The 27995-nt window shown below is 68.2% G+C and overlaps 10 protein-coding genes across 10 annotated transcripts; 7 read left to right on the forward strand and 3 right to left on the reverse strand.

Annotated features, from left to right (window-relative positions):
* Positions 1–13: 13 nt before the first annotated feature.
* RHOBADRAFT_44038 (uncharacterized protein) lies at positions 14–1912 on the forward strand (the record flags this gene model as incomplete). The annotated part of the gene is made up of 6 exons (XM_018414341.1): positions 14–36; positions 108–273; positions 341–371; positions 436–1205; positions 1279–1406; positions 1486–1912. Coding segments are annotated over 6 exons (1545 nt in total), but the record flags the coding sequence as incomplete, so codon positions are not given.
* Positions 1913–2154: 242 nt separating this feature from the next.
* RHOBADRAFT_53500 (uncharacterized protein) lies at positions 2155–4507 on the reverse strand (the record flags this gene model as incomplete). The annotated part of the gene is made up of 5 exons (XM_018416862.1): positions 2155–3870; positions 3936–3986; positions 4052–4165; positions 4226–4357; positions 4421–4507. 5 exons carry the CDS (start codon positions 4505–4507, stop codon positions 2242–2244), a joined length of 2013 nt encoding a protein of 670 aa, XP_018271581.1. The 3' UTR covers positions 2155–2241.
* Positions 4508–4841: 334 nt separating this feature from the next.
* Positions 4842–6055, forward strand: RHOBADRAFT_44040 (uncharacterized protein; the record flags this gene model as incomplete). The annotated part of the gene is made up of 3 exons (XM_018414342.1): positions 4842–5296; positions 5387–5467; positions 5542–6055. The coding sequence occupies 3 exons, from the start codon at positions 4842–4844 to the stop codon at positions 6053–6055; spliced, it is 1050 nt and encodes a 349-aa protein (XP_018271582.1).
* Positions 6056–6582: 527 nt separating this feature from the next.
* Positions 6583–7104, forward strand: RHOBADRAFT_44041 (uncharacterized protein; the record flags this gene model as incomplete). Its single annotated transcript, XM_018414343.1, has 1 exon — positions 6583–7104. The coding sequence occupies one exon, from the start codon at positions 6583–6585 to the stop codon at positions 7102–7104; it is 522 nt and encodes a 173-aa protein (XP_018271583.1).
* A 1143-nt stretch (positions 7105–8247) lies between these two features.
* On the forward strand, positions 8248–9964 carry RHOBADRAFT_53502 (uncharacterized protein; the record flags this gene model as incomplete). Its single annotated transcript, XM_018416863.1, has 4 exons — positions 8248–8370; positions 8433–8457; positions 8546–8755; positions 8832–9964. The coding sequence occupies 4 exons, from the start codon at positions 8248–8250 to the stop codon at positions 9926–9928; spliced, it is 1455 nt and encodes a 484-aa protein (XP_018271584.1). The 3' UTR covers positions 9929–9964.
* A 282-nt stretch (positions 9965–10246) lies between these two features.
* RHOBADRAFT_53503 (uncharacterized protein) lies at positions 10247–13542 on the reverse strand (the record flags this gene model as incomplete). Its single annotated transcript, XM_018416864.1, has 13 exons — positions 10247–10797; positions 10870–10996; positions 11069–11387; positions 11454–11515; positions 11582–11654; positions 11735–11827; positions 11896–12019; positions 12114–12123; positions 12203–12404; positions 12467–12517; positions 12589–12929; positions 12990–13127; positions 13194–13542. 13 exons carry the CDS (start codon positions 13540–13542, stop codon positions 10278–10280), a joined length of 2409 nt encoding a protein of 802 aa, XP_018271585.1. The 3' UTR covers positions 10247–10277.
* A 490-nt stretch (positions 13543–14032) lies between these two features.
* Positions 14033–17711, forward strand: RHOBADRAFT_53504 (uncharacterized protein; the record flags this gene model as incomplete). Its single annotated transcript, XM_018416865.1, has 6 exons — positions 14033–14772; positions 14835–15298; positions 15378–15697; positions 15783–16130; positions 16222–16429; positions 16527–17711. 6 exons carry the CDS (start codon positions 14033–14035, stop codon positions 17399–17401), a joined length of 2955 nt encoding a protein of 984 aa, XP_018271586.1. The 3' UTR covers positions 17402–17711.
* Positions 17712–17864: 153 nt separating this feature from the next.
* Positions 17865–22378, forward strand: RHOBADRAFT_53505 (uncharacterized protein; the record flags this gene model as incomplete). The annotated part of the gene is made up of 16 exons (XM_018416866.1): positions 17865–18133; positions 18208–18414; positions 18477–18532; positions 18595–18903; positions 18969–19021; positions 19087–19178; positions 19247–19348; positions 19416–19888; positions 19952–20010; positions 20072–20128; positions 20188–20230; positions 20293–20454; positions 20525–20592; positions 20661–20882; positions 20958–21086; positions 21150–22378. 16 exons carry the CDS (start codon positions 17865–17867, stop codon positions 22335–22337), a joined length of 3489 nt encoding a protein of 1162 aa, XP_018271587.1. The 3' UTR covers positions 22338–22378.
* Positions 22379–22625: 247 nt separating this feature from the next.
* On the forward strand, positions 22626–26220 carry RHOBADRAFT_53506 (uncharacterized protein; the record flags this gene model as incomplete). The annotated part of the gene is made up of 5 exons (XM_018416867.1): positions 22626–22752; positions 22926–22997; positions 23151–23300; positions 23374–23532; positions 23601–26220. 5 exons carry the CDS (start codon positions 22626–22628, stop codon positions 26162–26164), a joined length of 3072 nt encoding a protein of 1023 aa, XP_018271588.1. The 3' UTR covers positions 26165–26220.
* A 257-nt stretch (positions 26221–26477) lies between these two features.
* RHOBADRAFT_14324 (uncharacterized protein) lies at positions 26478–27948 on the reverse strand (the record flags this gene model as incomplete). Its single annotated transcript, XM_018412199.1, has 6 exons — positions 26478–26784; positions 26864–27089; positions 27152–27437; positions 27503–27608; positions 27676–27716; positions 27790–27948. The coding sequence occupies 6 exons, from the start codon at positions 27946–27948 to the stop codon at positions 26478–26480; spliced, it is 1125 nt and encodes a 374-aa protein (XP_018271589.1).
* Between the last annotated feature and the right edge of the window lie 47 nt (positions 27949–27995).

Here is a 27995-nt window from a genome sequence, read left to right on the forward strand (position 1 = left end):
CGAGATCATCCAGGGCACCGTCTCGCTGTACCTGCCGTGCGTTCCCTCTCTCTCTCTCTCGCAGTGCCACCAACGAGAGCCTGGCTGACTCTGTTCTCCGTCCACAGCAAAGCGCGTAGCCTCAAGCACCTGACGGTGCGGCTCGTCGGGCGGTACGACATCGGCTGGCCCGACTCGACGCCGTACGAGAGCGGCGTCTGCCTCGAGCGCACCGTCTCGCTCATCCAGGGCGGCGAGGCGGCTCAACTCGGCAAGGGCGAGCACACATTCGAGGTGCGTCTCCCCTTCCTGATTTCCGCGCCGATGGCGACCTCGCACCGACCCTCGTCGGCCCTCGCAGTTCATCATCATCATCCCGGCCAGCGCGGCGTGTACGCCTCTCTCCTCCCTGATTTCGCCCCGCAAGAGCCTGGCGTTGACCCTATCACCCTGCAGGCTACGAGCGATGTCAATACGGGCGCGTGCGGCACATGATCACGGCCAAGGCGAAAGGGCTCGGGCCCATGGGCGGCGACGTCCTCAGCAACGAGAAGCCCGTCTTCCTCATCGTCAACCCGGGCCTCGAGGACGTCTCGAAGCCGCCGCCGCCGCTGCACCTCAAGTTCGAGGGCAGCCTCGAGGAGATCGGCCCGTACTCGATCGCGATGCAGTCGGCCTACTGCATGGTCGGAGGCCTCCTCCTGTTCCGCCTCAACCTCCTGTTCCCGCCAACCGACCTCCTCATCTACTCGATCAAGGTCAAGATCGTCCAGGCGTTCCAGCTGCGCTCGCCCGTCGACAAGGACCACGCCGTCACGCCGCCGCCGTACGCGCAAAGCGTCTTCATCCTCGACGCGACCAACCCGCCCAACTCGGCCAAGATCTCGGAGGACAACGCGCGAGGCGCCAAGAGCGGCATGCAGACGCCGAGGACGGGCCCGCTCAAGGCGCTCCGCAAGGACGAGATGTACCGCCTGCACCACCTCGCACGCCTGCCCAACGACAACCACATCCGGCCCTCGACGCAGGAGGGCACGGTGACGCCCATCGCGTGCCACCACACGATCCAGTGCGAGATCACGTACCGGCCCATGACCGAGGAGGAGTCGAACCCGCCGCCATTTGACGCGTCGGCGCCAGGAGGGAGAAAGGCGGGCAAGGAGAAGGAGAAGAACGAGCCCGAGCGACGAAAGGTCGTCATGTCGAAGCCTGTCGACATCTTTTCGGTACGCCCTCGCTCCCTCCCTCCCCTTTTCCCCCATCCTGAGCGCGACTGACGTCGCCTTCCTTCCCTCGCAGTGCTGCTGCTTCCTCGATTCCCTCACCCTCCCCGTCTACTCGCTCCTCGACCCCAATCCCGTGCCGCTCGACGCCGAGCTCCAGCTCCCCTGCGTGTGCAGCTACACGATGAAGCAGTGCGTTCTCGCGTCCGCTCGGACCTCTTCTTCTCCTTTCCTCTCCCTCACAGCCTCCTGACCCTCTCTTTCCTCTCCCTCCCTCGCGCAGACTCGTCGAACTACACGCGACGCCGCTCCTCGTCGAGGGCTCGGACGCGACGATCGAGTACGTCGCCCAGCCCAAGCCCGAGGGCATCATTCCCTCGCCCTCGCCTCGCCTCACCGAAGAGCCCGGCACCATTTTCGAGGAAGGCGAGCCCATCACGCCCGTCGAAGAGGACGAGCGAGGACGGTCGGCCTCTCGGCGCCCTCAAGCGTCGCCGCCAGGCTCGGGCGGCAGCAATACGCCGGCGTCGGCGTCGGCGCCCGGCTCGCGCGCGCCGTCGACGAGCAGCTTCTTCCGCGTCGGGTCGAGCAGCGACAGGCTGTTTGCCATGACGGGTTGGCGCCAGCCGTCCATGTCGCGCGAGGGGAGCCGGGCCGCGAGTCGGAACCCGAGCAGGACGAGCAGTCCGTCGAGGGCGAGGCCGCAGTAGAAGGGGCAGGGGCGACGGGCAGTATAGCATTCATGGATCTAGAGGCAGTCTCCTGTTGTACTACAGTTCATCTCTCTCCGTGTTTCGAGCGTTCGAGGCAGCGAGAGCGAAAGAAAGTATGCCTCGAGCTCCTCGCTCGGGCCCTCAAGGTCAAGCCGAGTCGGAGTCTCTCGAGCGACTGGGCCGACGATAGCGAGAGCGCCCAGCAGCTCACATTGGTCTCTCTCACGCTATAGAGAAGGAGAGAGAGGAAGGCCAAAGGATGAATCGCCGGCTCGACGACGACACCGCCGCCGACACTGCTTCGACGACTCGCCCTCGGGCTCGCCTCAGTAGGCCCACTGCGAGCTCCTCCCTCGGCGCTCGTTCGGGTCGACAAACTGGAACCGCACTCCTCCCGGCCGCACGTGCTTCTTGAGCCACTCGACCGCCGCCGCCTCGATCTTTGTGCACCCCTCGAGCGCGAGGTCCGTCACGAGCGAGTACCGCTGCGCCTTTCTCGCGCCCTTGTCGCCCTCACCTTTCCCCTGCTCCGGCTCGACGTCTGCTGCGTCGGCGAGGACGGGCATGCGGCCCCGCACGAGCTCCATGACGGGCCGCCCCGTGATGAAGGCGCTCCCCCTCGCCTCGAGGCGCTCGAGCCTCGGCGCGCATTCGGCGACGGCGCGGATCGTCGCGTCCGTGACCCACATCGTGTGCGACACGTTGAGCGCGCGCAGGCGGGCCATGCGGCGCGGGAGGACGAGCGCCGACTCGGGCGGGCCGACCATGGTCGACGCGAGGTTGAGCGTCTCGATGCAGGGCGCGTTGCCCGAGTCGAACAAGGACGTGAGGTGCCGCGACGAGAGGGACGCGAACGACAGGTCGACGTGCGTCAGGTGGTCGAACCGGAGCGGGCCGAGCCGGATCGCCTCGTCGAGGAGGCGCGGCGCGAGCCTTTTCGCGCCGCCGAGGCGCAAGTGCTCGAGGCGCGCCCATGCTTGGGCGAGGTCGGGCATCGGGAGCGCCGCGACGTGCGCCTCGCCGTACACGGCCGTGTTGCACCGGCGCAAGTTGGGCGCCGACAGGAGCGGCCACACGACGGGCGCGCCGATGATGTCAAAGTCGAGGTCGACGAGGTGCGGGAACGACTCGAGGTGGCAGTTGACGTCGGCGATGAAGACGACGCCGTTGGCGCGCAGGTGGCGGGCGTTGGTGCGCGGGTGGACGACAGGAGGAGGCGACGGGTCGTCCGGGTCGGTCGGTGGCGGGACGGGCGTAAAGCTCGTGCGCAGGAAGGGTGCGTGCAGCCCGAGGACAAAGCTCGACGACGTCGTGCCCCACAAGCTCAGGCTCGTGAGGTTGGGGAACGACGTGTAGACGCAGGTGAGGTCGAAGTCGGGGTAGATGCGGCTCCCCGAGCACACGCTGAGGACGTCGAGCGTCTCGCGACAGTGCTCGTGCAGGTACACGAGCATGTCGCACGCTCGGGCCGTCTCGTTGTCGACCGAGACCGTCGTCCGGCTGCCGTCGACGAACGAGAGGACGACCTCGCGCAAGGTCGACGCCGCGCCTGCGCCTGCGAGTGCGGCGAGGACGGCCGCGAAAGTCGGCGGCGGCAGGTCCTGCGCGGCGGTGAGGACGAGCCGGCGGATGCCGCGTCGTGGTGGGCCCGAGCTGGCCTTGGCGTGCCCGACTCGACCCTGGTTGGCGCGCTCGAGGAAGAAGGCGACCTTGCGCTCGGCGTTCTTCTGGTTCATGACGCCGTCGACGCACAGGGTCGTCCAAAGATGCGGCGTCGCCTTGATGAGCTGGTACCACGTGCGGGAGACCCGCATCGAGCTGAACAGCGTGTTGACCCTCGGCGGCTTGGTGCGAGGCAGCTCGACTTGCGAGTACCGCGACAGGGACGACGGCTCGGTCGCGAGCGTGATGATCTCGACAAAGATCTCGAACGGGAGCTGCGAGAAGGGCGAGTGCTGCGGGCGTCGGGCGGGCTCAGCTCGACGAACGGAGGAGTCGATACGTGAGAGATTGGGCGCACCTCGGCTTTCAGGCGCTCGCTCGTCACGGTCGCGAGCTCGGCTTCGAGTTCCTGGAGCGACGAGAACGTCAATACGAGGCACGGATACACGCAAAGGGGGAGAGCGAGAGACGCACTGCACGACCCTTGATCTCCTCCTCGGGAACTCGCTCGAGGCCTTGCTGCAGGAGCTTCTCGGCGTTGGCGTGCCGCCCGGCCGTCTTGAGCATCTTGGCGGCTCGAAGGTAGCCCTGCGCGCGGGACATTGGGTCAGCCGGGGCCTGAGGAAGAGAGGAGGGAGAGGGGCGCACCTTGTGCGAAGAGGGCACGAGCCTGACAACCTCGCGCGCGTCGATGAGGCCGTCTTGCAGGCGACCGAGCTTGTCGTAGGCTCCCGCCCGAGCGTCGTACAGCTTTGCCGAGGTGGGTGCGAGCGAGATGGCCTGCGCGAGAGGTCGACGTGAGCGAGGGTACGAGGGAGAGAAGGGAGGGAGGGCACGACGCACCTCGGTGAACAGGTCGGCGGCCGTGTCGTACGTCGCAGCACGGTATGCAGCCACGCCGGACGCGTACAGCGCGCCTGGGCTCGGCATGGTCGAGGTTGCTGATGAGGTTTCGACGCGGGTCGGCGAGAGCTGCCGCGAGAGGCTCAGCGGGCGGGATCTTGGGCTGACGGGTGCGCGCAGGTGTGCTGTACTGCCCTAGACGAGCGACCGGAGCTGCCAGATCGAGTGGTGAGCGAGCGAGGCCGGAGCGGGGAAGCGACAATCTGCTCTTGCTCTCGCTCTTCAACCACAGCACCAAGAGCTTGGTCGGCTTGACCGCAGTACTCAGAACAGTTCTCCCGCTCCACGCCCCTTTCAAGCCAGCCGGTCCGTGCCCTCCCCCCCTTCCCCTCTTCGACTCCCCCGACCCTCGACCGGCACCATGGCGACGACCAACGGCACGACAACGTCGACCTTTGCCTCGCCCGACTCGACCGGCAAGCTCTCTCGACACGACGCGGCCGCCTACCTCGACCGCATCTCGCTCTCCCACTCTCTCCTCGACCAGCCTCCCTCGCTCGACCTCCTCCGCACCCTCCAGTCGTCCCACATCCTCGCCGTTCCCTTCGAGTCGCTCTCGCTCCACGTCAAGGACTGGCAAGACGACGAGGCCGACATCTACCTGGGCGGCGGCGAGGTCGTCGGGCTCGGCGAGGCCGCCTTCAACCGCATCGTCCACCTTCGCCGAGGCGGCTTCTGCTTCAGCATCAACTCGAGCTTCGCCGCCCTCCTGCGCTTCTGGAACTTCCGCGTCAGCGAGTGTGCCGCTCGCGTCTACTCGCACCAGCGCAAGGACCCGCAGGAGGCCGGCTGGAGCTGGGAGCCGACCTCGCACCAGTGCGTCCCTTCGCTCTCTTCTCTCTCGCTTCGCCGAGTCCGTCTCGGCATCACGACGTCGCCAGCTGACCGTCATCGAGTCGCTCGCAGGATCAGCATCGTCGACTGGGAGGGCTCGAGCGCACGCTGGTTCGTCGACGTCGGGTTCGGCAGCGCGCAGTGCTCGTACCCGTACGTCCTCCTCTTGGTCCCTCTTTCGCGACCAGAGCCTCGTGACATTCCCTGACCTTGAGCGTTCATCGCAGGATCGAGTTCAAGGACGGCGCGAGCCAGACGTCGATTCCTGCCGCCGACTACTACGAGCTCCACCGCACCGACCGCCTGCCCGGCGCCTCGCCGTCCCTCCAGCCCGACCTTCCTCCTTACTGGACCGTCTACCGCCGCAACACCGCCTCGTCCGGCTCGACCTACCTCTCGCCCGTCTACTCGTTCGCGCTCGCGTCGGTGCCTTTCGTCGACTTCCGGGTGCTCAACACGTTCCAGTTCGCGTCCGAGCACGCCCGGTTCCGCACGTTCCTCGTCGCCACCATCTTGCGGCCCGACGGCGAGCGTCGCACGCTTCAGTACCTCGACGGCATGGAGGACCCGCAGCACGAGGGGCGACGGGCGGCAAAGCTGTACACGACGACGGCCGTCGTCGAGGGCAAGCGCGAGGACGAGAAGGAGGTCGAATGGGTCGAGATGCGTGTCGGCGCGGTGCGCGAGGCGCTCGAGCGCGAGTTTGGCATGCGGTTCCCGAGCAGCTACAGCGGGAACTAGTTTTCGCCGTCGTGTCAATTTATCGAGTTCTGTCTCGCTGCCGCACGAGCCCTGGTACCGAGAGATGCTTGCCGTCGCGTTCGTGTGGAGCGCGTGTCGACAGACTCGTGCTTGGCTTCGCATTCGCTTTTCGTATTCAGCGTACTTGACTTTCGGTTGACTTTGCTTGACTTTCGCCCGCCCCCTCGTCTCGCTTCGACGCGCGCATTCGCTCCGCCCGGCTGCGGCTCGCGTGGGCACAAGCTTTTTGAGACGACAGGCACGCGTTGCCCCCTTCGAGCCGGCTTGCGCAGATCCGAGATCACGCGTCGGTGCGCGAATCCGACCCGGAGGCACGCTCGACGTTCTCGGGAGATACACTCGCTCGTTCGTCCTCCTGCGCCCGCCACACAGCTTCAGTACACCTCGACTCTTTGCTCCGCCGAGCCGAGCCCACCTTGTCCAGCACCGGGCCGCCGAGTCGCCGTCGACGTCGACCTTCGCAAACTCGCGCTCGTCGACCAACTCGCACCTCCACGGCGGCCAGCATGCGTTCTCCCGCAGCGGCCCTCGTCCTGCTGGTCCTCGCGGTCCTGCTTGCGACGCCGACAGCCCTCGCCCTGCCCAGCTCCGCCCAGACCGCAGACGTTCTCCCCCTCGCGCACTTCCCCACCGCGCCGTCTCCCCCACCACGTGCCGCACCTCCCGCCGTCGTCAAGTCGCGCCGTCGTGCCCGCATTCGCTTCGTGCGCGGCTCGCCGCCCAACATCTCGTGGGACCCGCTCGGCAACGCCGAGGCGGCGAGCGAGGCGTTCCACCCTCTGAGCGTGCGCGCGCCGGGAGCTCCGGCTGTGCCTCCTGCGGTCGCGGCCGCGGTCGACGACGGACCGAAGCGGCTGCCCGCCGAGGACAAGGGTGCCGAGGGCGACGAGGTGGACGAGGAGGCGGATCAGGAGGACGAGGACGAGGAGGGCGAGGACGGTTGGGTCGAGGTCGAGGGCGACATGCTCAGCGAGGAGGGCTGGCTTCGGCGTCGCAGCGTCGCACGAAAGGAGAAGGAAGAGCCTTGACGAGGCTGCTCTACCGGTGCGTCCACCTCTCGCTCTCCTACTCGTGTTCTGCTTCCTCGAGACTGACCTCTCGTCTCGCCGCGCAGCCTGTCTCTTTGCCGTTCATACCTCAGTATCTGCATACCCCTACCTCTTCTACGACGACGTAATCAAGTCTGTGCTGTCCCTCTTTCGACGCGAGACGAGTACAGACGACCAAGTGTTGGGCCCTTCTCCTGCTGCGGCTTGCATTTAGCGTCGCCCGACAAGGGTTACGACGACTCGCAAATGTCGACGTCTACTCGCTGTGGGCGCCAGTGATTCCGCCGCCAAAGCTGCAGGGAGGTGAAGTCGCGGGAAGCAGCGCACGAGCCTCTCGTTTCGCCCCGCATCCGGCTCGTCCGAGGTTTGCTGGCGGTCGACTCGAGCCGCGGTTCGGAGAGGCGGCACGAGAGCCCTTAAGCTTGGGGCAGAACGAGGGTGCGGCGTCCCTCTCGATGATACTCGCGATCTGAGCGGAGGGCAGCGTGCCGTCTGAGCGTGCGGAGACGAGCTGTCCGACTTGGCGACGTCTCGGGCTCGCTGCACATGTCTCTCTGACGAGGCTCTGCGACGACAGCAAGCGTGCGTTCGACGAGTCGACCAACTCGAGAGCAATCGCAGGTGGACGACGCGAGAGGTGCGAGCGGACCGGAGAAGCCAAAACGGGGGGCGAGCCACGGCCGAGAGAAGTCAAAGTTGGTGCAGCGCCCACGCTTCTGCGCGCCGACGCCGACGAGGACTCCACTTTTTAGTGCGTCACCAAGAGCTTCTTTCGGGCGGAAGAGGCACAGCTCGCGCGAGAAAGGAGAGCTCGCGTCCGCTCGGGTGCCCGGGTCCGAACTTGCGAACGAACGAACGCGGACAGGAGAAGCAGGTCGAGGGCACGCTCCCCCTCGACACGCCGCGCGAGCCGGCCGGTCACCGCGCGCCGCTCAGCCCTTTGCTCGAGCACGTTGCGGCTCGCACCAGCTGCAGCCCCCTCCTCTGCGCGAGCGTGCACGAACAGAGCCAGAGCAAGCACCGCCGCCGAGTCGACTCGTCTCTCGCCCGCGCCGTCGCCTCCGCCGAAACGTCCGCGTCCCCCTCCTTCCTCCAACTCTCCCTCCCTCTCTCGCCCCCGCCATGAGCTCGACGGGCACGCTCGGGCACAAGCTGCCGCGCAAGAGCAGCACAAAGGGCCGCCACATCTCGCAGCGCGACCCTCTGCCCAAAGGCGCGAGCTGCCAGACCTGCCGCACGAGAAAGGTGCGCCCACTCTCTCGCCCCCGCCCACACCTCTCGGCACAGCTGACCACTTGCTTCTGCAGGTCCGCTGCGATGCCGGCAAGCCTGGTTCGTCCCCTCGTCCTCCCCTCGTCGTCGCGCCGCATAAGCCAACTGCACGAACCCTCGGCTGACGTCCCCCCCTTGGCGTCCGCAGCCTGCCGCGCGTGCTTGAGGACGGCCCGCTTCGAGGGGCGCGACGAGGCGAGCGTCGTGTGCTGCTACGACAAGCGTCCTGTCGCCGTCAAGAAGGGCGCCAAGCGCGCGCCCATTTCCAAGGCGCAGCACAAGGTCGACGAGGTTTCGCAGGGCGCAGTCGACGCGGGTCCTTACGGTCCCTCTGGCTCCTCGAATGAGAGCACACCTTGTGCGTCCACTTTGATCTCCTTCAAGCGTCGTCGACGAGCCGAGCGAAACTGACCTCGTTCGTATCCTTCCCGCAGACTCGTCGACCTTCCCCAACCCGTACCTCACCTCGTTCCCCCTCACGACCCGCGCCGACTCGTACGAGTCGCTCGCCGCCGCCTACTACACGGCGCCTCCACCGGCCCCTCAGCTCACGCCCACCCCGCCCCTCTCGTACTCGTCCGCCAACTCGCCCGAGGACTCGGTTCTCGCCCACTCGCCGCCCGACCAGCACCCGTTCATCTCGAGGCCGCCGTCGACGTCGGCCTACTCGACCTACGCGACGGGCGGCGGTCCCTCGGCGACGTCGGCGCACGGCTTCCACCTGCCGCCGATCGTGCCCGGTCCGCACGCCGCCTACCCGCTGTACCAGTCGCTCCACTCGCCCCACATGGCCAAGCCGTCGAACCCGTACGGCTTTGCGCCCCCGCCGTCGCGCGAGACATCGGCGTGGTCGGGCCAGCCGGCGGCGCACAGCTCGCACGTCCCGCAGCTCAGCTACGTCCAGCACGACAGCGGCGGCTCGACCCGCGTCATGTACGGCGACGCGTACATGCAGCAGGCGCACACGCACGCGCACCCGTCGCCGCTGCCGCGCATCGAGCCGTACGGCCGCACGATGCCGTCGCCCGTCACGACGGCGCCGGCGTACACGACCAAGCGCTCGGACCTCGCCGTCGCGCTCCCTCCTCCTCGCCTCTCGTCGACACTCGCCCCGTCGGCGTACTCGACGAGCCCGATGCCGCCCGTCGGCCCGACGCCGACGCACGCGCCGCGCTACTCCCCGCAGCAGCGCTCGCACCCCGGCGCCGCGTACGAGCACTCGCAGCCGTTGCACACGCCGCAGGACCCGACCTTCTCGCTCCCGCTCCAGCACCAGCAGCAGCAGCAGCAGGCGGGACCGGGCTTTGCGGCGGCGCGCTCGCCGTTCCCGCTGTACGCCGGGACGAACGGCGGCGGCGGTGGAGGAGGCGCGACGGGCGGCGGCGGGACGATGTGGCCGACGCTGCACTCGCCAAGTGCGCCCGTCGGATGGACGTACCCGACGGCGCCGGGGAGCGGCGGCGGCAGGACGGCGTCGGTGTCGGCGTACGGCGGGCCCGTCGACGAGTGGCTGAAAGGCCTCGCGACCTGAGGCTTCTTTCCTCTCTCTCTTTCCCCTCGCCTTTCCCTTTCTCTCCCCTCTGCAGATGGACCCTCCCCCTCTCCTTCTGCCCTCGAGATGTCGCCACCTCAGCCTTAGCTTTCTCTCTCTCGCTCGAGCCTCGTCCTGTAGATCCCCTCGCTTTGTCTCCCTCTCTCTCTCTCTCGCTCTCTCAATGTGTGTTCGTTTACCCCCTTTGCACCCCGATATTCCGAGCTGTTTAGATTCCCCCTCGCCTCGTTCCCCTCGCTTACCCTGAACAAAGACCTTTCCGAACTCTCGAGCCTCTCGAAGGAAGGAGAGGAGCGCGAGGAAAGAGTGACTTTGACATTGCGAGAGGCTACACTGCTCCACCAGTCCACCCTTGCGAGGCACTCGTCGAGCCGCCGAGGAAGTCGAGCGCGCCGCCAAACCCGAGCGACGCCGCGAGCGAGTCGAACTCGTCGTTGCCCGGCGGCCCGAGCGGCGCCGTGGCACCTGCGCCGCCGTCGCCGGGACCGTATGTCGAGACGTCGACGTCGAACGAGGACGACAGGCCGAGAGGGGCGGTCGGCGGGGAGGGATCGGGGAAGAAGAGCGGGTTCGAGGTCGGCGGCGGCGGGAGAGGGAGGGACAAGCCGTCGACGTCGGTCCAGGCGGCGGCGAGGGTGCTGGGCGAGAAGAGCGACGCGACGGCCGCCGAGGAGGTCGTCGGCAGGGACGTGTTGACGAACGCGGCCGGGAGCGGGCTCGGCGCAGGTTGCGCGTACGGGCTCAGGTCGAGCCGGCCTTCGACGGCGGCCATGTGCGGCGCGAGCTCGAGGAGGCGCGTCTCGGCGTGCGGGTGGAAGTAGCAGGCGTGCTGGAGGCCCTCGACGAACCTGCGAGAGGGCGGAAGACGCTCAGAGAGGGCTCGAAGAGAAAGAAGAAAAGAGAGGAGAGGCGAGGCGCACCAGCTCAGTTCCGTCTCGTCGACCTCCTCGTCGACGCTGCTCGGCCCACCAGACTCACCAATACGCTGCAAGACGAGCTTGGTCCAGTCGGGCAGGAGCTCGAGCTGCAGGAGCTCGTGGAAGGTCACTGCGCGTGCTCGAGGTCGTCAGGGGCGGCTCGTCTTGGGAGACAGGGAGGAAAGGAGAGAGGGAGACGCACTGTGGGCGTCGGCTCCGTCGACGTACGCCTTGAGGTAGCCCGCCCTGCGCTTGAGCGCCCGCCGTACCCGCCGAGTGCTCTCCTCGACGCACGTCGCCGGAAGGTCCGCCGCCGCCTTGTCCGACAGGTGCGCGTGGACGAGGTTGACGAGGTCGAGCAGGTCGCGGTCGAGGCGGATGAGCTGCGCGCCGTAGTCGTGCTCGTGCAGGTCGTGGTGGTCGATCGGGCCGGGCGCGAGGCTCGCGAGCTGAGCTGGTCCCGGTCGAGGGGGCGACAGGCTGAGGAGGTACTCGGCGGCAGAGTGGGTCGAGTCGATGGCCTGAAGGACGACGTCAATCAGTGAGGCTCGGCGATCCCGAGGCGAGAATAGAGGAAGCGCTCGCACCGTCCAGAGCTGAGCGATGGCTCGGACCCTCTCCTCGGCGGTTCTCCTCGGCGCCATCGTTGCTGCGGGGCGAGTGCGACGTCAGGTTGCGCGAATCTCGGCGAGGGAGGAGAGAGACGTGGACGCACGAGCGACAATCTGCGCAAAGAGCCGCTGACACGCGCACACCCAGCACGCGAACAGATGCTTGGCCGTCTTGAGCTGGCGTCGAGCGTCGGTAGCGCCGTCACGACCTTGTCGACGACTGGACGAAGCTCGTCTCGAGGCAGGCGAGGCAGGACGATGCGCGTGTCGTGGGCAAAGTAGTCGCGCAGGTCGTCGTCCGAGATCTGGGGCCGGCGCCGCGCATGCGCCGAGATGAGGCAATCGACCGTCTGCAGGTTCGGCGAGGGTCAGGTAACGTGCGCTCGACAGGACGAGGTGGAAGAGGAAGAGGATGCACGTAGATGGCGAAGCCGAAAGTCGACCGAACGCTCGCCCGCTCTTGCTCCGTCTCGGCTTCGTCTTGCAGGTCGCGGTAGTGGCTCAAGGCCGAGCGCAGGAGCGGTCGAGACTTGATCGGGTGACTGTGAACCGGTGGCAGGGATAGGGGAGGGGAGGGAGGGGACCGAACAGGTCAGTCGTGCTGGGGAACGAGCGAGAGCGGACGAGAAGGCGCACAACTCGGCGACTGCAGCAAGAAGGGACGGCTTATCATGTCAGTGCATGTCCTCGACTGATCTGAGAGGAGGAGGGAGAGGCAGACGCACAGAGTGAGAGCTGCAAAAGCGCGAGGAGTGTCGCCAAGTTCTCGGCCGTCGGCGTCTCGATCGTGCCCGACTCGTAGTTGTCGGCGTGCGCCTTGTCGAACAGGGCCCGGCAGGCGTTCTGGCGGCGAGTACCGGCGCTGAGGAGGGGCGCGTTCGGGTGCTCGAGCGTGTCCTCGGGCTTGAGCGAGATGCCGAGGACGGCCTGTGGGGACGAGGAGAGGTGAGCGCGAGTTGCGGGGCAACATAGTCGAGACGAGGACGCACAGAATGAGGCGAGGACCGTGCACCGATGGCGCAGAACGTCGTGAGAGCGACCTGTCGACCGGGCGAGAGTCAGTCTCCCGAGACGAGGAACGACGGCCGCGAGGAGTGAAAGGGGGACGCACCCTTTGCGCCGCGCTCAGCCGATCCTCGTTGCCCGGCAGGAAGTCGCTCATGCGGGCGCGGAAGAACTCCCAGGTCGGGAGGAGGAAGCAGCAGCTGTCCGAGAAGGCGTCGCACAGGTGCCGCGAGAGGCTTGAGGCCATGTGCGGCTCGGCGAGGCGCCAGTCGAGCGAGTGCGGGCCGATGCTGCGCGTCGTACGGGTGGTTGCCGTGTCGAGGGCGACAGTCGACTGGGCGTGCGCGGGGCGGAACGAGGCGATGTCGGGCGGAAAGTCGAAGGCGTCGGGCGGAAAGGGCTGATCGACGGCGGCGCCGCCTTGAGCGACTTGCTGCTCGAGCTCGGCTGCACGTCGGGGTCTCAGTACGTGCGCTCGGAGGTGAGAGAGGGACGGCGTGGACGCACCGAGCCTTTTCTCAAGCGCGGCGACGCGAGCCGGGTCGGTCGGCTTGATCTTGGGCTTGGGCTTCCAGTCCTTGAGGTCGCAGTCCTCGCTCCTCGCCGTGCAGTGGTCGCACTGTGGAAAGACGCGGTTGCACCGTACTGCGCGCGAGAGAGGGGCAGGTGAGCTTCCGCGCCGCGCAAGGGAGAGTGAGAGACGGGGCGCACCTTTGCGGACCCGGCAGCGCACGCACGACTTGTCGGTGACGACGACGCCGTCTGGAGCTGGCTGTCGCGGCTTGGGCTTCTTGGACATGCGGGCGTTGCTGAGCCGTGCGAGGTCGTCGTCGCGGTGGTCGAACGCGGCCGAGTGGTCGTCGCGCGCAGTGTCGAGCGTCTGGTGCGAGGTCGAAGCGTACGATTGGTGTTGCAGGGCGCCGTGGGCATGCTGCTGCGGCTGCTGAGCCGTCGTGTAGAGCGCCGTGGTCGAGTCGTCGAACCGGGCGGTCGAGTCGTCGCGGGACGAGTAGGGCTGCGCCGGTGCAGGGTGACCGTACGGCCAGCTGCCCTGGTCCATGGAGCGAGCTGGAGCGCTGCCCTCGGGGCGCAGTGAGGCTGAGAGCGACGTGTCGAGGGACGACGAGGAGCTGATGAGAACCTCGCGGGCGGGCTTTACTTTTCGGGCGGTGGCTAATCGAGCGACGAGCGGGTGTTTGTGCCGAGGAGGGAACCCGGCTCCGGAGAGTGCGGGGTAGAGACGGGGGGCTCGAACGAACGTCGGGTCGGAGCGAAACGAGCAGGCGCCTTGTTCGAGGCGAACGAGAGCTCGCCTCCCTCGGTCGTCGCTTTCTTCGACCCAGCGTGCTGCTGCTGCTGCTGCTGCACCTCGACGAGCGTGCACCCTCGCACCCACCCCTCTGTGCAACCCTCGCCTGCCGCCGCCGCCGCGTCCTTCCCCCCCTTCCCTTCGCGCACTCTCGCCGCCAGCCTCCTCCCGCCCTCGTCTCTCCGCCCTCACTCGCCCCTCCCCGCCGCGGGGGAGCGAGCCCTTGCTCAGCAGCAGCTCCATGTCCTTCTTCACCAACCCGTTCGCCGCCCCCTCGGCGCCCCCTCTCCCGACCGCCATCTCCACCGCCGGCTCCTCGTCGCTTCCCATCCCTGCCAGCCTCCGCCGCTCGTCGCGCGCCCGTGTCGCCGCACCACCCTCGTCGACCGACTCGTCGCCGTCCAACCTGCCGCCGCTCGCCGCCCTGTCGACCTCGGGACCCGCAGGCGCGCCCGTGAGCCCTGGAGCCATGGCGCCAGCGCCCGGCGGCATCACGTTCGTCTCGCCGTTCGCCACCGCGAGCACCCAGAAGCGCGGCTCGATCGCCCACAGCACCATCACCATCACGCCCGGCCGCCGCCCGAGCACCCCGGGCTCGCCCGCCCGTCCCGGCACCGGCCGCTCGTCGTCCCTCACGCGCTCGGCGTCGGGCGAGCACTCGCCCGTCCTGCCAGCGTCCCGTCGAGCGTCGGTCCAGGGCACGTCGTCCCCGCTGTGCTCGCCCGCCGCCGGCACGTCGGCCGCCGCCCCGTTCTTCTCCAACTGGACCGCCGGCGCCCTCAGCAGCGGCGGCCTCCTCAAGGTCACGCCCGACTTTACGCGCAGGCGCAGCGTCGACGTCGGCGTCCTCGGCGTCGGCACCCACCGCATGTACGGCGTGACGGCCATGAGCCGCCGCGTGCGAGACGCCGTCGGGCCCGACGCGGGCGACAAGGAGACGGGCGTCGTCGGCGCAGGAGGCAAGGGCCGCAAGGACAGGCTGTGCGTCCACTCTCGTCCACTTATCTCGGTACTGCGAGGTCCTAACTCTGTCCCCGCCACAGCCTCGGTCGTCATCTCGCCTCGCTTCTCGCGCACTCGCTCGCCCTGTGCGCCGAACCTCGAACCGTCGAGGTCGAACCGCCAGCCGCGGTCGAGCACCTGTCCGAGCCGCCTGTGCCTCAAGTACATCGCCTCGAGGCGATCCCGGGCTCGCCGGCAAGCTCGTCAACGCCGTCCCGCAACACGTCCGTGTCGGCCGACTCGGCCTTCTTCAACAACGCCGGCACGATCCCGCCATCCTTCCCCAACGACGACCCGGCACCTTCGACGTCGTGCGAACCGGGCCCGTCTCGCCTCAACGTGCCGGCCTTTCCCGTCGTGTCGCAGAGCCGGCGGTTCTCGCTCATCGCCAACCTCCAGAGCTGGTCGTTCGACGCCATGTCGTACTCGCCCGACGACCTTCTCGCCTGTGTCGGCATCATCTTCGAGAGCGTGCGCAACATGGAAGGCGTCGACTTTGACCTGCGTGCGTCGCACGAGTTCCTCCTTTCCTTGCGCCCCGGCGCCCGAGGACCCGCCCTGACCTCTCTTGTTTCTCGTCGCAGACCGGTTCAAGCACCTCCTCCTGTCGCTGCGCTCGGCCTACCACGCCCGCAACGGGTACCACAACTTCAACCACGCCGCCGACGTCACCCAGGCGTGCTACTCGTTCCTCGTGCGCATGGGCCTCGCGCCGCCGCTCTTCCTCCTGTGCGAGGAGGACTACGACGCCAACCTCGGCGAGGGTCGGCGCAAGTGGAGGAGGAACCGGGCCGTCGAGGAGGGCGGCATGGGCGAGCTGTTGCGGCCCATGGACGTCTTTGCGCTCCTCGTCGCCTGCATCGGTCACGACGTCGGGCACCCGGGCCTCACCAACGCCTACATGGTGCGCCCACTCTCTCTCTTTCTGTCTCGTGCCGTCTCGTCGGCAGCGGCGCTCGAACCCTGACCCACTCTCGGTCGTTCCGCAGGTCAACGCGCGCGCACCGGTCGCCCAGGTCTACGACGACAAGTCGATCCTCGAAAACTTCCACACCGTCACCTTGACGCACATGCTCCGCCGCCACGGCTTCGACTACCTCCTCGGCGGCGACTTTGGCCACCTCGGCGACCAGGCGACGCCGTTCCGCAAGATTGTCGAGGCGTCCATCCTCGCGACCGACATGAGCCGCCACTTTGCGTTCGTCACCGAGATCACCGACATGGGCAAGCGCGCGCAGCGCAAGGGCTCACCGAGCGTGAGCGCGGGCCGGGACCTCGAGGCCGACCGGCTCCTCCTGTGCTCGGGCCTCATCAAGTGCGCCGACATCAGCAACCCGGTGCGCCCTCGCCCTCTCCCTCCCTCTCCTCCTCCTCTCTCTTCTCTCGATGCGCAGCTTGTCTGACCCTCCCTCTCCCTCGCCGCCGCAGACTCGCCCTCACCGCATCTCGCGCCTGTGGGCCGCCGCCTTGCAGGAAGAGTGGGCGGTCCAGGCGAGCATCGAGACGAGCTTCGGCCTGCCCGTGACGGTCATGACGCAGGACCCGAACGACGCCAAGGCGCAGGCCAAGGGCCAAGTCGGCTTCATCGACCTGTTCTGCAAGCCGCTCTTTGGCGCCATGGCGAGCGTCGTCGACGGTGCGTCCTCGCTCTCCCTCTCTCCGTCCTCCTTCCTCTCTCTCTCTCTTGCCCGCACGCCCTTGTCGACCGCCTCTGACGCCCTCTCGCCCCACAGAGTTCGCCGACTTTGTGGAGAAACTGCGCGATGGACGGGCGGCGTGGGAGGCGATCTCGCTCCGCACCGACGAGGCGTTCTCGCAGCCCGTGACCAACGAGTGGACGTTCCCGGCGGCGCCACCGGTACGACGCTCGACGCCCGACGAGTCGGCCCCGAGCTCCGTCTCGTCGTCCGCCCCGACCGCACCCGCACCCGTCTCGGCATCGCTGTCGCCGCCCATCGAGCTCGCCGAGGGCTCGAACGCGTCGTCGACCGACATCACGCCGACCGCCTCGGCCCTGCCGACGCCGAGCCTGCCCGCCTCGAAAACGGTCGCCCTCCCGATCGACACTCGCCGCGTGCGACCCACCCCTCTGCGGCCCGCCCTGCATCGCCCGTCGCACAAGCGCCAGACCTCGACGGGCTCGTCGACGTCGAACCAGTCGCCGCTGTCGCCGTCGTTCGCCGGCTCGCCCTGGAGCGCGGCGACGGGCTTCTCGGCCTTCTCGCAGCTGTCGTCGGGCTCGCCGGGCAACAACGGGCCGCAGACGGCCGACTCGGCGTCGTTCTCGCTCACGCGGTACGGCAGCGTCGACCCGATCGGCGGCTCGCTGTCGTCGTCGGCCAACGAGCGCGAGCGTGAGCGGTTCCAGATGCGCTCGGTGTGCGGCGGCGCGTGCATCGTCGGGACGGCCATGTGCGAGGTGTGCGCAGCGGCGCAGCGACGAGGGTCGCTCGGCAGCAACGCGTTCGACGAGCGCGACCGGCTCGACGACGAGGACGACGACGACGACGAGCTCGAGGGGCTCGAGCTCGCCGAGGACGCCGACGTGTGGCCGCCGCATCCTTTCCAGCCGACCAAGCTCGCCGTCACCGTCGCACCTGTCGCCTGATCCACCTCGCCCTCGACTCGCACCTCGACTCGACCCTCGGTCCCTCCCTCATCCCCCTCAGCATCACCCGCATCGCCCTCGCCGTCCTCCTAGACCATGCGTCTCTGTGACCTGTCTGTCTTCATCTCGCCCTGCGTCGCCTTACCTGTGCCGCCTAGCCGCCTCCTTGTTGTCCCTGCCCTCGGACGGCGAGTCGTCGTTCGTCCCACCCTCTCGACTCGCGTCCCCGTTTACCCCCCCCTCGCTACTCTCTGTGGCCCTGTATCCGTAGCCAGTCCACGTAGCGTGCACTGGAGCCTGCTCTCCCTCACCCTGAGCCCGCGAGAGAGAGAGCTTCGCGGCGAAGAGCGAGCAAGTTGACCTTCTGAAGCGGCTTGCTCTCTCTCGTCGACCCGCCTCGCCTTTCAGCACCTCGGGCGCGCACGGCCCTTGTACATAACCCAGCACTGCTGCTGCTACCGGCATGGCGCGCCCTCCCCCGCCCGCCTCGCTGTACGCCAACGAGATCCCGTTCGCCTACTTCGCGACGCTCGTCGACCGCGTGGGCACCGTCGCGGCCAAGAAGAAGGGCGGCGCGCGGTCCAGCACGGTCGGCAAGTCCCCCAAGGAGCACCGCCTGCTCGCTGCGTGGATCGACGGGGTGCGAGCCGAGCACCGAGATGGAGCGGTGCCCGAGGGAACCATCGTCCTCTTCTTCCGCCTCTTCTTTCCAGACGAGGGTATACGGCGACGGTGCGCCCACTGCTCTCTGGCTCCCTCTCGCCGACCTGTGGAAGCTGACCAAGCCCTTGTTCCCGCACGCGCAGGTACGGCCTGCAGGAGCTCACGCTCGGCGAGGCGCTCGAGTCGGTCTACGGCGCCAAGCGCGGCTCGTTCTCGCGGTGGAACGCTGCAGCATCTACCAGTGCTGCGGCCGGCGAGGGCTCTGGGTGCATGGGCCTGGAAGTCGCGCGGTGGCTCGAGAGGCGCGGCAAGTGGGGCAAGGGCAAGGTCAAAGAGCTCACGATGGGACGGTGCGTCCGCCTCCCCAGTGCAACAGCTCCAAGTGTCACCTGACTCTGTTCCCTGCGCGCAGTGTCGACGAGCTTCTCGACGAGCTGGCGACGCTCTCGGATTGGTCCTCGGCCGACAGTGCGCTCCCCTCTCTCCCTCTCCTCCCGGTTCATCGGGCTCACGCCCGTCTTCTCCCGCAGTCAAGCATCTACGCATGTATCCTCGCTACACGGCGCGACCCGTCACGGCCATCCTCGCCGACCTCCTCCTCCCCCTCTCGCCCTCCGAGACCGCCGTCATGCTTCAGATCATCTTGCGCGACCTGTCGCCTCTCCTGTACCCGCCACCAAGCGCACTCGGCGACGTCGCCCTCACGCGCTTCACGTCGCTCGCCTACAACGAGCTCGGCCTGTACGACGCGATGCGGCTGTGGCACGAGGGCATGCCGAGGCTGTACCAGGCCGTCGCCGACCTCGACTGGGTCGCATGGCAAGCCGAGAAAGCTCTTCGTGCGTCACCCACTTTTCTCTACCTCCCCCGGGTCGAGCGAGAGCCTGACTCTCTCTTCTCGCAGGTCATGGTCGCCCGCTCGGACCCGTCGTGCCCAAGATCGGCCTGCCGATCAAGGTGAGCCTCCTCGACTGCGTCCTCGTGCCCTGCCAGACACACTCACTCATACTCTCGACCTGCAGGTGCCCAAGACCGAGAAGCCGGGATCGTGCAGCCGGGCAACGCGGCATCTCGAGGGCGAGGTGGCGGTCGAGACCAAGTACGACGGCGAGCGGTGCGTCTCTCTCTCTCTCTCTGAGCCTGCTCTGCGTCCGTCGCTCACCTCCAACTCGTCGTATACAGGCTCCAGATCCACATCGACTTGGGCCTCCCGCCTCTCGAGCAGATCCGCATCTTCTCAAAGAGCGGGAGGGACAGCACGGACACGCGCCATCTTCTTCTGCCGTGCGTCCCTGTCGATCTCTCCCAGTCTCTCTCTCTCGAGCATCTTCCTCATGCTCTCTGCCCACAGCATCATCCGCGCCTCGCTCGACCTACCCCTCGACCCGCTCTCGCGCGCCATGCATCCCCTCCTGTACGACCGCCTCCTCGCCTCAGCCTCCTCTCGCGCGCCGACCGCCTTTCCGCCAAGCCGGCTCATCCTCGAGGGCGAGATGGTGCCGTACGACGAGTCGCGCTCCCGGATCGACGAGTTCTGGAAGCTCGCGTTCGCGAAAGGTGGCGCCGCACTGCCGGCGGGGGTGGCGGGCACGCCGTTTGAGCGGCCGCCGGGCAAGGACGACCGTCAGGAGACGCAGGAGACGGGCGGGACGGGCGCGACGCCGAGCCCGAGACGGTCGAGGAGGTTGGTCGAGAGGGACGGCGACGAGGAGGGCGAGCGGGACGAGGAGGAGGCGGCGGCCAAGGACGACCCGGCGAGGAACCTGCACCTCATGGTGGTCTGGTTCGATGTGTTGCTCCTCGACGACGAGAGCCTGTTAGACGGTGCGTGTTTCTCTCCTTCTCCATCTCGAGGCCGTCGTCCTGACCCACCTCGCCTTCGCACAGAGACTTATTCTTCACGACGCGCACGACTAGACTCCCTCATCCGCCCTATTCCTGGCTTTGTGCGTCCCCCCCCCCTCTCTCTCTGCTCTATCGAGCCGTCACTGACCCCTTCACGAGCAGAGCATGCTCTCGGAGCGCGTCCTCATCAACTTTGACCACAAGTCGTCCGCCCTCGAGGTGCGCTCAGGCCTCTTTACCTGCCCTCAGGCGACCTCTGACGCGTTCTTGCCCCGTAGAACCTACGCCTGCGCTTCGCGCACATCATCACTCGCCGTTGCGGTGCGTCCTGAGCCCTCTTCCTCCTCGGCGACCCGGTCCTGACCTTTCTCTTCCTCCCGCAGAGGGCCTCATGCTCAAGCCGCTCGGCTCCCTGTACAACGATCCTCGACCTCATCAGCGCATCGTCAAGCTCAAGAAGGACTTTGTGCCGGGCGCGGGCGACACGCTCGACTTCCACGTCGTCGGCGCCTCGTGGCAGAAGCAGCGAGGGAGGGAACTGCTCGGTGCGCGACAGGCCTCAACCCCCTCCTTGCCTCTCTCCCTCGACCTGACGACTTCAATCTCCTGTCGCAGTGCCAACGACCGTCTACACGACCTTCTTCATCGGCCTGCGTGAGGACAAGTTCGGCGTCAACTTCTCGGTGCGTCCTCCTCCCTCTCGAGCTCCTCCTGCGCACCGCCCTCGCTCACCCCTGCCTCCCTCCTGCAGCGTGAGCGCAAGCCGCACTACCACATCCTCTTCTCGGTGTCGTACGGCCTGTCGCGCACCCAGCTCGCCCAACTGTGCCTCGAGATCGACCAGAACCGGCCCGAACACTTCGACCTCGCCTTTGGAAAGGACGCCGAGCGAGGCGCAGCTTTCCGGCCTGTCAAGGAGCGTCAAAGGTGGCGAGGAGGAGTGAGAGGAGGCTACACGGTCTATGGCGCGGCGGTGCGTCGAGCTCTCTCCTCGTCCACTTCCTCTCTCGGGTCCTGAACCTGACCTGCCGACTCGCGCCGCCAACAGTGCACCTCCTTCACGTTCTCGCTCGCCGGGCACATGCGCTCCGCCGCAACTCGGCCGTCCATCATCTTTCGCGAGCCGCGCATTATGGAGCTTAACGGAGCGGGCTTTCAGCGCTCGATCGGCTGCCCCGTGCGTCCTGCCTTTCTCTTCTCTCCTCGCGCATCAGACCCTGACCTTGTCTCGCCGTCGCAGTACTACGAACTGCGCTTCCCCCGCATCACCAAGCCGTCCCGCGAGGCCGACTCTGGCGCCTCGCCGCTCTCGCTCGACAAGCTGCAGCTCGTCGCCCAAGAAGCAGTCGGCGCCGCGCCGTCGACGGCCGTCGCCCTCGTCGACGACATCTGGAACGCGGCGGTGCGCGACGCGGCGGTCGGCAGCTCGCTCGAGCGCGACACGTCGAGCGGCGAGGAGAGCCAGGAGCGGTACGAGCGCGAGGTCCGGCAGTGGGTCGAGCGGCTCGAGGCGGCGGACGGCGTACTTGACGGCGAGCGATCGGTGACGGACGGGCACAAGAGGCAAGGCGACGAGGTGCGGCGCGAGGAGAAGCGGCCGAGGATCGACAAGGCGCCGGCGGCGACGAGCAGCACGCGCTCGACACCGCCTCTTCCCACCATCTCGACGACGCGACAAGCCTCAGTCGACGTCGACCTGTCCCGTACCCCAACCGCCGCCTCGCCGCCGCCGCCGGCGTTGAGCGCCCTCGTCCGCTCGATCTCGTCGCCGAGCGCTCGTTCCAGCGCGCCGTCGCCGAGCCAGCGCCCCTTCTCTCTCGCTCTCGAGCATCCGGCGACCGTCAAGAAGCGAGCGCCCCTCACCTCGACCGTGTCGTGCCCGTCGCTCTCGTCGAAACGGCGCCGGCGGTCGTCCGGCTCGACTCGGACCTCCCTCACCTCGACCATCTCGACACTCCTGCCCGCCCTGTCGCCCTCGTCCTCCCTCTCGTCTGCCACCACCGCCGCCGCCACGACCCACCCGTCTCGCGCCTTTGCGTGGTCGCTGCACCCGCCGCTTCCTCCCGGCTCTCCCCTCCCGACGCCGCGACACCCGTTCCTCGACTCGACCAACTTTCTCGCGTCGCCGCTCTCGGTGCTGTGGGTCGCCGGGCGCTGCCCTGCGTCGTTCTCGGCGTCGTCGGGCGCGGCAGGGTCGACGCCGGCCGCAGGAGGTCCGGCGCGGCAAGGGTTCGTCTTTGTTGCGCCCGGGTCTCGCGTCGAGCGCGAGTGCGTCGCGTGGCTCGAGGGCGAGGCTGAGAAGGGGGCAGGCGCGGAGAGGAGCGAGGGGCGGACGACGCAGGTCGTGTGGGTCGTCAAGGACGAGGCGCTCGAGACGAGGGGCATGTGGGATTTGGGCATGGGCGGGGAGGTGTTGACGGTGCTGTGAGGCGTATCATTATTGCATTGCGACTCGAGAATATTTATCTCTGTTGCGCTCGAGAGGGCATGGTTGAGCGGATCCAGCTGGCTCGCGACGGGAGGACGAGACGAAGGCTCGCTCGTCAACGAGCCGCTCGCCTGCCCTTGCTGCACCCGTGCACGCTCGCACCGACTCGTCTCACCCCCGAGCGCACCCCTCGAGCCCGCGCACACCTCGCCCAGAGCCGCCGTTCGCTCCTCCAACCTCCTCGTCCCCTCACCCCGCCTCGTCCTTCGCCCACCGCCCGCCAGGACCATGTTTGGCTCGAGCGGCTCTACTTTTGGCGGCTTCGGTCAACAGCAACAACAGCAGCAGCAACAGCAGCAGCCGCAGCAGCCTGCGGGCGGCCTCTTTGGAGGTGCCGCCGGAGGGTTTGGCTCGAGTGCGTCCCCTTATCGCCCCCGGACAGCCTGAAGCGCGGCAGCGCGCGCCCATACGGATACATGCGGTCGTACTGCGGGCCCTGTCTCGCGCCCTGCTGTCGAGAGGCCTTTCACTGACCTCGTCCTCCTCCCCGCCCCTCTCCCTCCTCATCTCGCACGTCCCCTCTCGCAGGCTTCGGCGCAAGTGCCGCCCCAGCTTTCGGTCAGCCCGCGCAGCAGCCGCAGCAGGCGAGCACTGGCTTCGGTGCGTCCACCTTGCCTCCCTGGGCGACCTCGTCCCGCCCGTGACTGGTTTCGTCGTTCAGCACTAACTTGCCCTCGCCCGCCCGCATCTCCAACCATCCGCCATGTCCTCGACTACCCTATCCGCCCATGCACCGCGTCCTCGCGCTCAAAGGCGGCTTCGGCGCAACCTCCGCCGCGCCCTCGTTCGGCTCGACCGCGTCGGCCGCTCCTGCATTCGGCCAACCGGCCCAGCAGCAGGGTGGCGGGCTCTTTGGCAGCACGGGCACGTCGGCTCCCAGCACCGGCTTCTCGTTCGGCGCCTGTGAGTCCATCCCAGCCTCCTCGCGTCCCTCTTCCCCCCTCTTCGCCTTGCTGACGCTCTGCCTCGCCTGCAGCCAACACGGGCGCGACCTCGACTTTCGGCCAGCCGGCGGCGGGTGCAGGTGCGACTGGTGGGCTCTTTGGGGCCGCCAAGCCGGCCACGACGGGCTTTGGCGGCTTCGGGCAGCCGGCGCAGCAGCAGCCGGCGGCAACGGGCGGTCTTTTTGGCGGCGGTGCGTCCCATTTCGCTTCCGAGTCGTCTCTCTCTGCGTGACCCTGACCTGTACTCGCTCGCCCGCAGCTCCTGCCGCTCCGGCGTTCGGCGCTGCGCCCGCCGGTCCCGCCAACGGCACCGCCGTCGCGCCGTACCAGTCGACGACCGTCATGGAGCCGCCCCAGGAGGACAACAAGCCGCCGCCGACCAACCAGACGGCGCACCAGTTCCAGTCGATCACGTGCATGCCCCAGTACAAGAACTTCTCGTTCGAGGAGCTGCGCTGGCAGGACTACCAGGCCAACCGCAAGCAGCCGACGGCCGGCGCGACGCCCGGCTTCGGCAGCGCGTTCGGCGCCAGCAGCACGCCTGCCTTTGGCGCTGCAGCTCCCGCAAGCGGCGGCGGCCTGTTCGGCGGCGCGGGCTCGTCGACCCCGGCATTCGGCGCCGCGCCCGCCGCGACCAACGCGTTCGGCTCGGCGCCGTCGAGCGGCGGTCTGTTCGGCAGTTCGGGCGCGACGGGCGGCTTTGGGCAACCGGCGACGTCGCAGCCGGGCCAGGGCGGCGGCCTGTTCGGCCAGGCGACCTCGCAGCCGGCGCAGACGGGCGGCCTCTTTGGCCAGGCGGCCGGCACCTCGACTTTCGGCCAGCCTGCCGCCGCCACGTCGACGCCGGCGTTCGGCGGCTTCGGCGCCGCTGCGCAAAAGCCGGCGACGACGGGCTTCTCGTTCGGCGCGACCAACTCGACGCCGGCGAGCTCGGGCGGCCTGTTCGGCTCGGCGCCGGCAACGAGCGCCGCCCCGTCGAACCCGTTCGGCCAGCCTGCGCAGCCCGCCGCGACTGGCGGCCTGTTCGGCCAGCAGCAGCCTGCCGCGAGCGCCGCCCCGAGCTTTTCGTTCGGCGCGCCCGCCGCCAACAAGCCGCTCTTCGGCGCCGCACCCGCCACGTCCGCGCCCGCGTTCGGGCAGCCTGCTGCCGCCACTGCGCCCAAGCCGACGTTCTCGTTCGGCGCACCGGCAGGAGGAGGGACCGGCGGCGGGCTGTTCGGCAACTCGCAGCCGCAGACGAGTGCCGCACCGGCGTTCGGCGCTCAGCCGCAGCAGCAGCAGCAGACGGGCGGTGGCCTGTTCGGCGGCGGGTCGACGTTCGGCCAGCCGCAGCAGCAGCAGCAGCAGCCGGCGCAGGGCACGAGCACGTTCGGGTCGGGCGGCCTGTTCGGCGCCAAGCCGGCGCAGCCGGCGACGGGCGGCGGCTTGTTCGGCTCGTCGACGGCGCCGGGCACGGGCGGTGGCCTGTTCGGCTCGACGCAGCAGCAGCCTCAGCAGCAGCAGCAGCAGCAGCAGCAGTCGACGGGCCTGTTCGGCTCGTTGTCGCAGCCGGCGCCGCAACTCGGCGGCTCGCTCTTCGGCAACTCGACCAACCAGCTCGGCCAACAGCAGCAGCAGCCGCAGGGCCTCCAGCAGTTGCAGCAGCAGCAGCAGTACGCCTCGGCCGACGACGTCAACGCGTACGGCTCGAACCCGCTCTTCGCGAGCGCCGGACAGAGCCCGGTCCGCCCCGCCGAGGACAAGAAGAAGCCGCCCATCTTTTCGGCGTTCCGCGGCACGCCGCGCTCGTCGACCAAGATCACGCGCCTGCGAGGGTTCGGCTCGTCGTCGACCTCGAGCCCGGCGCCCGGCGGCGGCCTCGGCTTCTCGGGCCTCGGCAACAGCACGGCGAGCGCCCTCGGCGGCAGCGTCGTCAGCGGACGAGCAGGGACGCCGGGCGGCAACGGCAGCAGCCTCGGCGCGCGCGACTCGCCTCTGCGGCTCGCCAACGGCATCAGCGACGACGTGGCCCTGTCGCCCAACGCGTTCGTGTCGCGTCCGAGCGTCAAGAAGCTCGTCATCGACAAGAAGTCGCTCGGCAAGTCGCTCACGGCCGGGTCGACGCCGTCGTCGACGGCCTCGCCCCGCACGGCCACCAAGGTGCAGTTTGACGCCGCCGCGCCCGTCACGAGCCGGTCGTCGCTGTTCTCGACCATCGGCGGCGGCAGCGGCAGCGCAGGCCCGAGCGAGGGCGCGGGCGACGCGTCGTTCGTGTCCGAGGGCGGCCTGACCGAGGGCGGCAACACGACGCTCGACTCGCCGTCGGCCGCACGGTCCGTCGCCGCCGAGCCGGCTCGCACTCGCGCCGGCGCCCAGCAGCAGCAGCAGCAGAAGCAGCTCGAGGACGGCGACTACTACACGGTGCCGTCGATCGACACGCTGCAGAAGCTGCCGGCGGCCAAGCTGCGCTCGGTGCGCGACCTCGTCGTCGGCCGCAAATGGTACGGCCAAGTCGCGTTCTCGGCCCCGGTCGACCTCACGACGCTCGACTCGGTCGACGAGCTCCTCGGCGGCCTCGTGCGCCTCGAGGACCGCAACGCGACCGTGTACCCGGACGAGTACGAGGCGGCCAAGCCGCCGCCGGGCGAGGGCCTCAACGTGCCGGCGACCATCACGCTCGAGAACTGCTTCCCGCTCGACAAGGCGACGCGCAAGCCGATCCGGGACGCCAACCACCCGCGCGTCGCGGCCCACATCCGCCGCCTGAGGGCGCTCGACGGCACCGACTACATCAGCTTCGACGCCGAGACGGGCGAGTGGTCGTTCGCCGTCGAGAGCTTCTGAGCCGGTCATCGTCGTGTCATTCATTAGCTGTGCAACCATGGACTTCCTTGAACTCGCGAGCCGAGAGCTGTCGTGCATCGTCGAGAGCGTGCCCGGACCCCTCGCGAGCCGTCCTCTCAGCGCCGCTCTTATCGCAGATTCCTTTGGCCCGACCTGACGCTTCTCTCGTCGTCGCGCACGTCGCCCACGTCGCTCACGTCGCACGGGCAGCACCGCGAGCGCACGAGAAGAGGCTCGAGCTCTCTGTTGCTCTCGCTTTCCTCCTCTCACTCTCTCGCCGGCTCTCTCGCTCAGGAAAGGAGGCTCAGCTCGTCTATCGATGCAATATAGATATCAGTTGGCCAAGTGTTGTGCGTCGAGGAGAGCGCCGACGCTCGCCATCGTGTACTCGGGCTCCTCCTCGAGGGGAAGGCCGACGAGGTCCTGCGGGCGTGACGAGCGGCGAGTCAGGTCGAGGCACGTGCGCAAGGAGTGCAAGAGAGAGAAAGAAGGAGAGCACCTCGGGCTTGGAGATGCCGGTCCACACGAGGACCGAGGCGATGCCGCCGCGCTTGGCGAAGAGGACATCCGTCTCGAGGCGGTCGCCGATAAAGACGGTGCGCTTCGAGTCGAACTGGAGCCTGCGCCAAGGAAGCTCATGTGAGTCTCGACGCTCTGCGACGAACCGCGAGAGAGGACGAGAGAGACGAGGGGACGCACTCGCGCTGGACGATGTCGAGCAGGGGCTTGTGCGGTTTTCCGACAACGACCTTTTCGGGCGCACCAGGGGGCAGAGCGCCGTACAGAACCGAAGCAATGGCTCCCTCGCCCGGGGCGTAGCCGCCCGACGGCAGGAGGAAGCTCTGGTCGTCGTTGGTGAGGACGAGGCGGCAGCCCGGGTTGGACGAGAGGTAGTTGTAGGCCTTTGCGAGCTGGACGTAGTTGACTGTGGGTGAGAGAGATTCAGGCCGTGTCGCTGGAGGAAAAGAGTGAGAGAGAGGGACGCACCCCTCATCTGGAACGCGAACACGACGACGCCGATCGACTCGTCTGGAACGATGGCGCTAAAGTCCTGCGGCTCGGGCAGCACGTCGTCCTCTGACGCCGTGCCGCCCTTCCACGACAGGCCCTCGTCCTCGAACTCGTGCTCCATGGCGCGTTGCCCGATGAGGTAGACGCCGCGCTTCGACTCGTCCTTGATCGACGGGAGGACGACGGCGCGCACGTACTCGGCTGTCGCGCTGCCGCACGTAAAGACCTCGTCGAGCCACACCTTGATGCCGAAGCCGGCAAACTGTAGAGTGGGCGGCGAGGAGGGTCAGTGCGCGCTCGTTAAAGAGCGGGAGAGGCTCGACGCACCTTGTCGACGTACTGCTGCCGAGACCGGGTCGCGTTGTTGGTGATAAAGGCGAGCTTCTTGCCCTTGCCGCGCAGGAACTCGAGCGTTTCGACGATGTTGGGCGTGCTGCAGGAGGCGTCGATGCGAGGTGAGCGAGGACCACGAGTAGGAGAGGACGAGGAGGAAGACGGACAGCTGGTCTCCCGCCGGGCCGGTCCAGATGACGCCGTCGCACTGCGGAAAGGTAGAGGGTGAGCATGTACGAGGAGAAGGTGCGCTCGAGGTGCGAGAGGGAGAGAGGACGGACGTCAAAGAGGAAAGTGTCGAACGAGTGCAAGAGGTGGGCGTAGTCCTCTGGGCGGTGTAGGGCGCGAGCCGAGTCGGGGAGGGAGGGCCTACGCTCTGCCTTGTGTGCAGGACCTGGGTCGGCGTTGTGGATGGGCGGCGGGTGCTTCGAGTCGCGCATGACGGCGGCGACGAGGGTCGGTTGGTGAGGCGGGCGAGAGGAGGGTT

The sequence above is a fragment of the Rhodotorula graminis genome (assembly GCF_001329695.1).
Source record: "Rhodotorula graminis WP1 unplaced genomic scaffold RHOBAscaffold_6, whole genome shotgun sequence".
NCBI lineage: Eukaryota > Fungi > Basidiomycota > Microbotryomycetes > Sporidiobolales > Sporidiobolaceae > Rhodotorula > Rhodotorula graminis.